The 13,739-nt window shown below is 43.4% G+C and overlaps 1 protein-coding gene across 1 annotated transcript in view; it reads right to left on the reverse strand.

The window, feature by feature from the left end:
- Positions 1-12,323, reverse strand: part of LOC111980804 (neurexin-2-like) — a 655,826-nt gene extending 643,503 nt beyond the window's left edge. The window contains exons 1-2 of the mRNA XM_070449631.1: positions 12,260-12,323; positions 11,590-11,891 (exon numbers count right to left, since the gene is read on the reverse strand). Of these exons, the coding sequence (XP_070305732.1) occupies positions 11,590-11,891; positions 12,260-12,323 (366 nt within the window). The remainder of the gene's footprint in view (positions 1-11,589; positions 11,892-12,259) is intronic.
- Positions 12,324-13,739: the final 1,416 nt, after the last annotated feature.

Raw genomic sequence — 13,739 nt, forward strand, 5'->3', positions numbered from 1 at the left:
CATGATTATGTGGGATATCGTCTCTTCTGTCCTCTTCTCTGTTTCCTAAAGTGTTGTGTGTGTGTGTGTGTGGGTGTGTGTGTGTGTGGTGTGTGTGTGTGTGTGTGGTGTGTATGTGTGTCGTTGTGTGTGTGCTTGTGTAATAGTGTGATCCTTGTGTCTACTTTGTGTCCATGACGCATAACTTGTGTGTGGCTGGCCCGTCCCGTCCGTCCCCGCTGTGTGTGTGTGGGTGCGTGCGACCACTGTGAATTGTGTGCTGCTGATACGTCGAGGGTGATGACGCCAAATAGGCCTACAGCAAGGTCATAAAACACGCGGCCACACACACACACATACAACACACACACACACCACACACACACACACACACACACACACACACACACACACACACACACACACACAACACACACACACACACAACATCTACAACACACACACACACACACACACACACACACACACACACCACACACACCACACACACCACATACACACTCCACACCACACTCAGACACACCCTAGGGAGTGTACAAGGCACACACCATACTTGTATTTCATTTCTCTATCTTTATACTTCTTGACCCAGCTGTGTGTGCACTCAACGTCTGAGACTTGAATATGCCATGTAGTTTTGTCTTTCATGATGTGTAGTCGGCTTGTGTCCTGAGATTGAATATCGCCAAGTGTGGTGATAGAGGGGAAAGTCATCTAATAATAAACTCTCTACTTTCTCCACTAATTGGGTGAATAAGGGTTTACATAATGACATTGCAGGCCTTCATCACAGGCCTAGGCATCACATGACCAAATGTCGTCTGTGATGTGAATTCTAGTAATTACAAGTACATACAAGTACTATTGCAATTCATCATTCACATGATATTGTGAGGAAAAAAGCCCAGGCAAACTATCTTTGCCTGTATTAAGTACATTATAAATTAGTGCCTGTCGTAACTAACAGCTTGTCTCTGTTGTGTCTTAGTTTCTCTCCTTAGGAAGCAGAGGATGTGGGTTTCTGGTTGTTCGTTTTGGAAGTGAACCTTCTTGTATTTGTATCGTGACACATCTATACGCCTGCATAACGTATCTCTTCTACTGCAGGAGGCAGAACTGAAGCACCCCTCTTGACCTGCCCCATATTTTGAATTAGTAAAAAGGTACATCACCACACCTCACTCCAAAAAAATATATGCTGGTACTTTCTGTTTCCCAGCGGTTACCAAACATATTTTGTGTATACTCATAACTTTTGGCAATAAAAGCTGTGTTGTCTCTACTACTTCCCAAAAGTCAATGAGAATTGTAGGATAACCAATTTAGTTATCGTGTCTGTGTTCTCAGGATAATGAAGCGATAAGTTAGAAATGGTGATGCATTCGTTCAACAACGATATTCTCGCTAACTAGCCGTTTTCATAGCTCGCTCATTCTGCTTCGCTAGATTAGTTAGGTCTTTTCTATTCTTTTGCTAAGTATCGGATGTGCGCTTCAGTCGATTAATCGGAATGGCCTGCCGATTTTAATTAGGCGAGCCGATTTAAAGTCTCTTCATAACCAATTCGGAAATCCGGTATTTTCTTGGAGCACCTGATGTGTTCTCGATTTATCTTACATTAATTCGTTAAATTTTACACTACGGAGCAAATGTCAGAAAAACACTTTCTTTTTTCTCAATGACGGCCTAGGCGTATCGCTGTGGGTTAACTGCCTCGTTCAGTGGGCACTAACCGATTAATTGTGCTCTTGTCGAGCTTAGGGCTATTGCAATTCTTGCAACCTTACAGTTAACTAGTCCAGACGCTGCTTAACACACCTCGATTACACTTGCAACTCCACGCGAGAATCCTGCTCTCTTACTGCTCGAATAGTCAGTAACCAACGGGTAAGTTGCCTCACCTTCTCTTAGCAGCTCTCTCTACTTAGATCTTATAAAAAACAAATCTCCGTGACTGCAATCATCTCTCACATAAGCTGCATGTCTATTAAGCACTCTCAGTTTACTAAGCTTAACGATGTCACTGCGTTGCCATATAATCGAATGTCTATTTGCGAGTGCGTATCTTTGCTTCCAATGTGTACCTAACCATAAATCATCAATGCCTTTCTTAATAATCATATATCACAGAAGAAATATATTTTTTAAACCTGCATATTATTCTCTCTTAAAACTATCTATTATGTTCAGCAATTTAACCAGCGTCAATAATCATGATAGTCCTACTTCTTCTGTGCGTTCCATTAGCACATGTTCAACCAGTTGAGCTGCCCGCGCTCTACAATTCCAAGAAATCTTACATTGTAGATTATGGTCCATAACCACTTGAAGGCATCGCTTAGTACAATGTAACCAGGATATTCTCGAGCATGTATTCGAGGATAGATCCCATGTACCGTCTAGGCAATTATACACATTTCTATCCTATCTCTCTATCTAGGTCTCCTGTAGCTCGGATATTTCCATCGTTGCAAACAAGAACTCAATAGGAGCGTGTCTCGATTATTTCGATATATTGTATATTATAACCGGATATAGTACACACACGGTTGCGATATTCATTATAATTTAGAATCACTATAGTCCTATCAAAATAGCTAGCACATTATGTGCGCTGGTGAGCTTGTCTACTCATACGATTTAAACGCTGGCCCTAATACTATACCTTATCTCTTTAGAAGGAAAGTCTTGAGATTGAGCCAAGTAGACTGGAGATAGGACGTGGACCAGGCTAGTACTCGGCAACGCGAGGATGAGCTATTGGAGTGATGAGGAGGATGACAGTAATACACAGCTCGGAGCAAGCGATCAGTGTGATACGGTGACATATGTGTTAGCTTATCAGGCTCTATCGAGATCCTCGGTGAGTACTTCGATAGAAAGACGAGTGCGGAAGCACGTAGTTTATGGACGTGTATACAAGAGAGCAGAGCTAGAGAGTGCACTATGTGACGCTCTCTCTCCTTCTACTATCGCTCTCTTCATTCCCTTGCTCCCTTTTCCATTCCCTCGCTCCCTTTCTCATCCCCTCGCTCCCTTTCTTATCCCCTCGTTCCCTTTCCCTTCCCCTCGCTACCTTTCCCATCTCCTCCCTCCCTTTCCCATCCCCTCGCTCCCTTTTCCCTTCCCCTCGCTCCCAAAACTGTGCTCTGCATCCAAGAGACTCTTCCTCTTTTATCACTGCAGGTAGAGTATCACACACACAAGCACGCGAGTACATGCACACGGATACACCCACCCACACACACATAGGCAGGCAGGCAGGAAAACACACACTCCTGATGTCCTGCAGCTCTCCCTGCCTGGCTCATATTTCCTAATGGCTGTAGGTGCCCTCGGGGGCCTAAGGTGTCTGTTAAACACACAGACAGATAGACAGCCCCTGACTGGCCTTACTGTATTACCCTCTTTCAGTAAGTGGCTTGGAATGAGACCTACAGATCAAAATAACGGGATACGGGAAGAAAGCTCCCCGCTGTCTTTTCTGTCGGCTGCAGTATACAGTACAGCATGTTATTGTCTCACAGTAGACTATGTACAGTGGTATCAGATTTGCTAGATTTCCTTATGTTGGCGGTTTCCATGGTTTCAGAAAACATGAAGTACTAGATTCCCATAAGAAAGCTGACATACCCGGCACAGACAACACAATGAATTTAACCACTGCGAGGCGAATGAATTGACTGAAGCCGGAGAGAGTGATATCTTGGCAGAACCACCAATGTTCATCCTCTCCTGCTGCCTTCTAACATTGGTGATGGCAAGCGCACTATAATCCAAACACCATTTTAGATGGACTTTAAACTCGGTGGGGAGGCTTCATTCATCATGACTGGAGGCGTCTTAACTCTCAAAGTCTTTGTGTGCGTGAGCGAAACCAAGACCATTCGCGGTTATCTCACTAGCCGAGTGAAACTAGTTCTAAGAATATTTATTGTTGAGGGCTATCCATGTCTGCTATTGTGAACAGAACACATGATGTTTTACTTCTAAAGACGTGTGACTGTCAACAAGATAAATTGTGAATACAGAGTTGGTATATTGTGTGTCACGTAGTAGATTACATCTCTTTGGTCTGAAACATTACATCTCTTTCTTCTGAAACATTACATCTCTTTTGGTTCTGAAAACATTACATCTTCTTTGGTCTGAAACATTACATCTCTTGGTCTGAATCATTACATCTCTTTGTTCTGAAACATTATATATTTTGGTCTGAAACATTACATCTCTTTGGTCTGAAACATTACATCTCTTTGGTCTGAAACATTTACATCTCTTTGTCTGTTGAAACATCTACATCTCTTTGGTCTATAACCATTACATTCTCTTGGTCTGAAACATTACATCTCTTTGGTCTGAAACATTACATCTCTTGTCTGAAACATTACATCTCTTTGGCTGAAACATTACATCTCTTTGTCTGAAACATTACATCCCTTTGGTCTGAAACATTACATCTCCTTTGTTCTGAAACATTACATCTCTTTGTGCTGAAACATTACATCTCTTTGGTCTGAAACATTACTATCTCTTTGGTCTGAAACATTACATATCTTGTCTGAAACATTACATCTCTTTGGTCTATAACCATTACATCTCTTTGGTCTTGAAAACATTACATCTCTTTGGTCTGAAACATTACATCTCTTTGTCTGATAACATATCATCTCTTTCTAACATTACATCTCTTTGGTCGAAACATTACATCCTTTGGTCTGAAACATTAATCTCTTTGTCTGAAACATTACATCTCTTTGTCTGAAACATTACATCTCTTTGGTCTGAAACATTACATCTCTTTTGTTCTAACATTACATCTCTTTGTCTGAAACATTACATCTCTTTGGTCTGAAACATACATCCTTTTGGTCTGAAACATTACATATATTTGGTCTGAAACATTACATCTCTTTGGTCTGAAACATTACATCTCTTTGGTCTGAAACATTACATCTCTTTGATCTGAAACATTACATCCTTTGTTCTGAAACATACATCTCTTTGTCTGAAACATTACATCTCTTGTTGGTCTGAAACATACATCTCTTTGGTCTGAAACAACATCTCTTTCGTCTGAAACTTACATCTCTTGGTCTATAACATTACATCTCTTTGTTCTGAAAACATTACATATATTTGGTCTGAAACATTACATCTCTTTGGTCTGAAACATTACATCTCTTGGTCTGAAACATTACATCTCTTTGGTCTAAACATTACATCTCTTTGGTCTGAAACATTGCATCTTTTTTGGCTATAACCATTACATCTCTTTGGTCTGAATCATTACATCTCTTTGGTCTATAACCATTCATCTCTTTGTTCTGAACCATTAATCTCTTTGTTCTGAAACATTACATCTCTTTTGTCTGAAACATTACATCTCTTTGTTCTGAAACATTACATCTCTTTGGTCTGAAACATTACATCTCTTTGGTCTGAAAACATTACATCTCTTTGGTCTGAAACATTACATCTCTTTGGTCTATAAACCATTACATCTCTCTTGTCTGAAACATTGCATATATTGGTCTGAAACATTACATCTCTTTGGTCTGAAACATTACATCTCTTTGTCTGAAACATTACATCTCTTGGTCTATAACCATTACATCTCTTTGTTCTGAAACATTACATCTCTTTGGTCTGAAACATTACATCTCTTTGTCTGAAACATTACATCTCTTTGGTCTATAACCATTACATCTCTTTGGTCTGAAACATTACATCTCTTTTGGTCTGAAAACATTACATCTCTTTGTCTAAACCATTACATCTCTTTGTTCTGAAACAACATCTCTTTGTTCTGAAACCTTACATCTCTTTGGTCTGAAACATTACATCTCTTTTGGTTCTGAAACCATTACATCTCTTTGGTCTGAAACATTACATCTCTTTGTCTGAAACATTACATCTCTTTGTCTGAAACATACATCTTTTGTCTGAAACATTACATCTCTTTTTCTGAAACATTACATCTCTTTGGTCTGAAACATTACATCTCTTTGGTCTGAAACATTACATCTCTTTGTTGAAACATTTACATCTCTTTGGTTGAAACCATTACATCTCTTTGTCTGAAACATTACATCCTTTGTCTGAAACCATTACATCTCTTTGGTTTGAAACATTACATCTCTTTTTCTGAAACCTTACATATCTTGGTCTGAAACATTACATCTTCTTTGTTGAAACATTACATCTCTTTGTCTGAAACATTACATCTCTTTGGTTTGAAACATTACATCTCTTGGTCTGAAACCATTACATCTCTTTGGTCTGAAACATTACATCTCTTTTGGTCTGAAACATTACATCTCTTTGTTTGAAACCATCTACACCTTTGGTTTGAAACATTTACATCTCTTTGGTCTGAAACCGTTACATCTCTTTGGTTGAAACCATTACATCTCTTTGGTCTGAAACATTACATCTCTTTGGTCTGAAACATTACATCTCTTTGGTCTGAAACATTACATCTCTTTGGTCTGAAACCGTTACATGAATGCAAGTGGAAAACAACCACTTTCTCTTGCAGTGGAAAAAGTCATCTAAATGTGTGAGTGTGTGGATGTGTGCAGCAACACTGTTCATGCCCAGCCACCCTCCCTGCGTATTCCATTTGTATTGGTTCTCGCTGGTGGGTTTGCATTGTATGCAATGTATTGTGTCTGTTGGTCCGTCTGTCCAGCGTCTCAGCCCTGGAGTATTGCAGCACAGTCACCACTGCTTAAGTCTGTAAACCGTCCATGACAGTATCTCATTTGTCAGAGCCGGAGAGAGACGGAAGAGAATGGGGGTAGAGGAGGAGGAGGGGAAGGGGGAGACGCCTGCCGGCCGGCCTCTGTGTTTTTGGGAGAGCTTCTTCCAGATGAGAGAGGTCAGTTTGCAAGCCTGACTGCCCAATCATCCATATACCACAGGGACCAACCACACGTCTTCCCTATACAGGCCGGCAGTACAGCATTCTGGGGCGGCAGGTACCGATGGGTTAGAGCGTTGGCCAAACTGGAAGGTTACTGGATGGAATCCCAGAGCGTGACAAGTAAAAAAAATCTGTCGTTCTGCCCCTGAACAAGGCAGTTAACCCACTGTTCCCGGTAGGCAGTCATTTGTAAATAAGAATTTGTTCTTAAAAATACCTCTCCCTATACAGGGCATTCAGTGCAGCATACCTCTCCCCTATACAGGCATGCAGTACAACATACCTCTCCCCTATACAGGCATGCATTACAGCATTACCTCTCCCCTATGCAGGCATGCAGTACAGCATTACCTCTCCCCATATGCAGGCATGCATTACAGCATTACCTCTCCCCTATACAGGCCTTCAGTGCAGCATTACCTCTCCCCTATGCAGGCATGCAGTACAGCATTACCTCTCCACTGTGCAGGCCTACAGTACAGCATTACCTCTCCCCTATGCAGGCCTGCAGTACAGCATTGCCTCTCCCCTATACAGGCATGCAGTACAGCATTCTCTCCCCTATGCAGACATGCAGTACAGCATTACTCTCCCCTATACAGGTCTGCAGTACAGCATTTACTCTCTCCTATGCAGTACAGCATTACCTCTCCTCTATACAGGCCTGCAGAGACAAATATGCCTCTCCCCGTATTACAGCATTATCTCTCCTCTATACCGAACTGTAGTACAGCATTATCTCTCCTCTATCCAGACATGTAGTGCGGCATTACCTCTCCCCAATACAGACTTGCAGTACAGCATTACCTCTCCCCTATACAGGCATGTAGTACAACATTACCTCTCCCCTATACAGGCATGTAGTGCAGCATTACCTCTCCTCTATACAGACATGTAGTGTGGCATTATCTCTCCCCTATACAGGCATGTAGTACAGCATTACCTCTCCCTTATACAGGCTTGCAGTGCAGCATTACCTCTCCACTATAAGGGCCTGCAGTACAGCATTACCTCTCCCCTATACAGGCATGTAGTACAGCATTACCTCTCAACACCACTGGGTGGCGCTGTGATTCTTCTGTGTTTCTCTGCATTTCTTCTCTGTTTAGGATTCCATATCTTCTCACCTAATTCTCTCTGCCTCCTTTTACCATTAAAAAGGTGACACATTCACAGGTTTCAGGTGGGTGGTGTTGGATGAGAAATAAATACAATGAGAGAAAAAAATCAACTCTGAATGACGAACAGTTTGAGAAGCTCATTGTTACTAATGATGCCGAACCACAGAGCAAGAGCACTTAAAACCAATGGAACGGAATCAAACTACTGTAGGCATTAAAACGGATTGATAATCGTGGCTTCAGAGCTAGGGTTACAGCTATGGGCCGGTGACGACTGGGGAGAGGGCTATCCTAGGGATATGACATCATGATGAAAACAGTGGGTATATAATATGAACGGGAGGCTGAACAGTTTGTGGGGGGTGAATGGTGTGTGTGTGAGTGTGTGTATATGCATGCCTCTTCTCCTGCCTCCTGCATATGTATGTGTAACATGATCTGCTACCACGCTATTGATTAGTCCAAGAGCAGAGAGGCTGCAAACATTAGGTCAGAGGGCACTGGTCAGGTCAATGCCGTCGTTATCCTCCCTTCAGCCGTGTGTGGTGTGTGTGTGTGTGTGGTGTGTGGTGTGTGTGGTGTGTGGTGTGTGTGTGTGTGTGTGTGTGTGTGTGTGTGTGTTGTGTGTGTGGTGTGTGGTGTTGTGTGTGTGTGTTGTGTGTGTGTGTGTGTGTGTGTGTGTGTGTGGTATAGCTCAGTGTGGATCGCTATGTTGGGACTGGTGGTGAGTGGCTGGGATCAGGGTCTAAATCTCTAGAATCATGTTGGCTTTCCAAGCTCATTAAACCAGTTTCACTCTGGTGAGCAAGCATGCCCCAGCAGCAAACATATCTGACCCCTGCCGTGTGAGTGTGTGTGTTTGTGTGAGTGTGGTGTGTGTGTATGTGTGGTGTGTGCCTGTGAGTGTGTGTGTGCTGGGTGCTAGCCTTTGTCATCTGTGATATTGCTACATAGGATAGACCATTACATTCAATAGTTTAAGAAACAACGTTTTATGGGCTACAATCAGAGGCTACATGTTTAGCAAGTGAACTGGGAGATTTCTAATTAATGCAAAAATGTAATTCAAATTACGTAATTAAGTTGCGCTAAATGAAAAGGAGAAGGCTACAATGATCAACCAACCTGCTGTTTTTTCATATGAACGCAGTGTGTTGTGGACATTTCACGGGGAGTGCTGCAAAATAGCCTCTATTAGCCTCGCTACTTTAGCTAGCTAGCTGGCTAACTAGCTGGATACTCTAACTAGCTTCTTCACAACCAATGTGAATGCAGTCAAGTCAGGCACTACCAGATGGTATGACAGATAGCCTACGGCAGCAATATTTTTTCTGAGTATCGCAATTGGGTTTGGCTACTTTCTCTCTCTCTCCCTCTTTGCCAATCACAGAGTACCTCACAGCGGCCCCTGCTCCTCTCTGGCCCTCCCCCACGCCTTCTCCTGAAACAAGCAGAGTGCACACACCAATCTCTCACGCATTGAAAAATTCAAATGAATTTCTTATTTCGACTACCCTGATATCCGAAAAACTATCATGATGTTATCGAATTCTGAAATCATTTTAACATGATCATTTTTTTGTGTATTTTACCCCCCTTTTTCTCCCCAATTATGATCTGGTCTCATCGCTGCAACTAAACCAACAGGCTCGGGAGGTGAAGGTCGAGTCATGCGTCCTCCAAAACATGACCTGTCAAACGCGCTTCTTAACACCCGCCCCGCTTAACCTGTAAGCCAGCCGCACCAATATGTAGGAGGAAACACCGTTCACCTGACCACCGAGGTCAGCCCACAAGCTCCCGGCCCGCTACAAGGAGTCGCTAGAGGGCGATGAGCCAGTGAAAACCCCCCGACCAAACCCTCCCCTAACCCGGACGACGCTGGGCCAATTTACGCGCCCTGCTGGACTCCCAATCATGGCCAGTTGTTATACAGCCTGGGATCGAACACGGGTCTGTAGTGACGCTCTAGCACTGTGATACAGTGACTTAGACCGCTGCGACAGTCGGGAGGGCCCTACTGAAGTCATTTTAAAATTCCATCCCTAGTGTGTGTGTGGTGTGTGTGTGTGTGTGTGTGTGTGTGTGTGTGTGTGTGTGTGTGTGGTGTGTGTGTGTGTGTGTGTGTGTGTGGTGTGTGTTGTTGTGTGTGTGTGGTGTGTGTGTGTGTGTGTGTGTGTGTGTGTGCGTGCCTATGATCCCAGAATTGTACAGTACAGTGAGCATTCAGGCTTCTGTATGACTTAGTGATTGTGCACTCCAAACAAGTCTCTCTCTGTCAGTGTGCGATCAGGGTTCTCCCAGTGTCAAACACTTTGCCCCCTGAGTCAAGCTCACATAAACTACATGTCTATTTATTATGACATGACTGCAGTGGCCGGATCTCTGCAGGAAGAATCAGACTTTTATGACAGCCAATACTTCAACCCTACTTGGTCTGGAGAGCTTCCTCTGAAAGACAACACAGCATCTTTACTTCACTTTTGTGGTTTCTTTCCCAGCGACACAACTTTTCTTTCTCCTGCCTGAGACTGAATTCTGCACTCATTCAAAAGTCCAGGGAAGTTTGAAGCTCCTGTTGTGTTTCCAGGTGATAGGAAGTAGGGCTTTGTGTAAATGTTTGCTGCGGCGGTGGACAAAAGAGTTGGTGCTGTTACTTTTGTTTGTTAACGCATTCACATCAGGCCTGGTTGCAATACGGGGCCATTACAATATCTATTATTAGGGCCGACAAGCCATTCATTCCAATTACCATTACCAAAACACTTGGAGAAGTAAGCAAGGCAATCTTAAGTCAAATTGATTGCATCTCACTGCCACTATCTACAACTGCCAATTGATGACCTGGCATCGAGCCTCTGCCTCTGCTATTCAATTTGTGGGTGTTGGTGTGTTTGTGTGTGTGTGTGTGCGTGTGTGTGTGCGTGGGATTCCTTTCTTCCTGACTGTCATTAGCGGGTTGTAAAGATCTGTTGAGTAATGTGTTTAGACGGGGATAAAATGCACCGTCTCTACAGATTAATTAGAAATCATAACGTGGGTAAGTGCTTTACATGCATACATATTGAAACAAGACTGTTGAACCCAGAGTTCCCTATTAGGGTAACGTAGACCTACGGGTATAAGATATCCACATCTACGAATGGATGTGAACTTGTGATTACATGTGCTGGGTCTATTATCTGTTCTCTATGCTGTTAACTTTGACCCCCTTTCCCGCCCTTCTTTTCTCAATGAGCAGATGACATGGATATTTGGTTGTTTTTCAGAGAAGGAAAACATGAGGAGAGAGAGAGTGACCACAGCAATCCTCTGCAGATCTCAACCCTGGAAGAAGTGGAAGAGAAAAACACCAACATCAGAGAGAAAGTGACAGGAGAAAGTGGAGGAAGACAGAGAGGTAGATACACAGAGATATAGACCAACAGATTGAATAGCTTGAACGAGAGAAAAGAAAGAGAGAAAAAAAGAGAGAAAGACACAGAAAGCGAGAGAGAAACACTGCATAGAAGCTCGACCAAACACGTCGTGTCTCTTTACCTGGCGCAGGTTGCGGGTGACGCGCACATCGTGCCAGGCGTTGTCATTGAACTTCCCATTGACGGGCTCCACCAGCGCCTCGAAGGCGCCCGAGCCCAGGTTGATGACCAACCAGACGGCGCCGCTCTTCAGCGACAGGTTGACGTAGTCGGCCGACTTGCCCGTGTGCAGCATGAGGCCGTTGCGCTGCAGCGTGCGAAAGGAAAGCGTGATCTCGTCCGTGCTGCTCTGGATGGGCGTCAGCGACAGGTCGTAGCAGAAGAACTCGTTCCCCTTGAATGTGGCCACCGACACTTCCTTCCCTGGAGAAACATGAAGATGAAGAGAGGGGGGGTTTACAGTTACAGACGTGTATAGCTCATATAGAGCTGCTTGAACTCATGTTTGGTGTATTTCTGTATTGGTGACACACACCCAAGACACAATTGGAAGCAAAAGGAACGAGAGAGAGATGTATGGAGATAAAAGAGTGAGAAAGACAGACAAAGAGGTCTGAGTGCAAGGTCGACATCCTTGTTCTTTCTGTCAGTCCACCTGCCACACATTCTTTCAGCAACAGTCAAAGAAAGTCAGCTCACACTACAGCCACGGGTCAAATCCCAATGAAATGGCGGGGGAAGACACCATTTCCTAATGTCTCGTAATAAAACAGACTACATCCTGTCATTACAACGAATAATGAGGTCTCTCCGCACAATGTGGACACTCAACACCTCATAACTCTTCCCATTCATGTGTCTATTTGCAGCCAGGTTGCTTCAAAATTCAAAATTCACTTCAAAATTGGACGTTCGTTCATGTCCCGAGGACGTCCAGTGGCGGGTTTTGCATTCAAAACCCAAAACCCCCCCAAATTTGACGTTTGGAGAAAATTTGATACACGTCAGAATCTGAAGTCAAATTAGTCAAACTGTGAGATCTTGTTGTACCTCGGGTACTAGGGTCTATCAACAAGCTGCCATCCCAACAGACCAGTGATCCACACAACACCATGCTGTTGTAATTTCACCGTGTCCCTGAGGATGCTCTGAGGGGATCCAGCTCAGGTAATGAGGTTCACTTGCGAATCAGGGGGAACCCTACGAGGGAGGGGATTGGATAATCCCATTTATCCCAAAGTTCTATTACTGCAAATCACTCCAATATCTGCACACATTTCCCAGGAGAGGGCAGGGTCGGGAGGGCCAGATAGATTGAGGACCACCATCTCCTGAGCACTGAATTACAATTACAGAGCTGAGAGTGGCGGTGAGAGTAGTGGTGAGACTGGTGGTGAAACTGGTGGTGAAACTGGTGGTGAGACTGGTGGTGAGAGTAGTGGTGAGACTGGTGGTGAGAGTAGTGGTGAGACTGGTGGTGATAGTAGTGGTGAGAGTAGTGGTCAGAGTAGTGGTGAGAGTAGGAATGAGACTGGTGGTGAGAGTAGTGGTGAGACTGGTGGTGAGAGTAGTCGTGAGACTGGTGGTGAGAGTGGTGGGATGCAGCCTTAGGTTATTCAGACTTATAAACTGGGTGGTTTGAGCTCTGAATGCTGATTGGCTGACATCTGTGGCATATCAGAACATATACCATGGGTATGACATAACATTTATTTTTACTGCTCTAATTACGCTGGTAACCAGTTTATAATAGCAATAAGACACCTCAGGGGTTTGTGGTATATGGCCAATATACTGTGTCCAGGCAATCTGTGATGCGTTGTGTTAAGAACAGCCCTTAGCCGTGGTATATTGGCCATATACCACACTTCCTCGGGGCTTATTGCTTAATTAGAGAGGACATGGACTAATTATCCATTGATGTAGTATTGCTGTAATTTCTGTTATGTGTTAAAATAATGACTTTTCAAGCACATCAATCACAGTGATTTGAGGATGTATTTAACATGTCTGATTTAACATGAACTCATACAGGCTTTTCTTTTCAAATGGCAGTCATAGAAAATATAGAAACGCCTGCACATACAGTATTGTGAACACGCATGTACGTACACACACAAGCACGCACGCATAGACACACACACAATCCCCCAAAACTGAGGTAGACAATGAATTCTCCATTTAATGAAGAGAACTATGTTTTTTTTTTTTTTTGGAATTTAGAGTAATCTCAGACGAGGCGTAAAGGCATCATGGCGTGGAGGAAACAAG

This window comes from Salvelinus sp. IW2-2015, linkage group LG3 (assembly GCF_002910315.2).
Source record: "Salvelinus sp. IW2-2015 linkage group LG3, ASM291031v2, whole genome shotgun sequence".
Lineage (NCBI taxonomy): Eukaryota > Metazoa > Chordata > Actinopteri > Salmoniformes > Salmonidae > Salvelinus > Salvelinus sp. IW2-2015.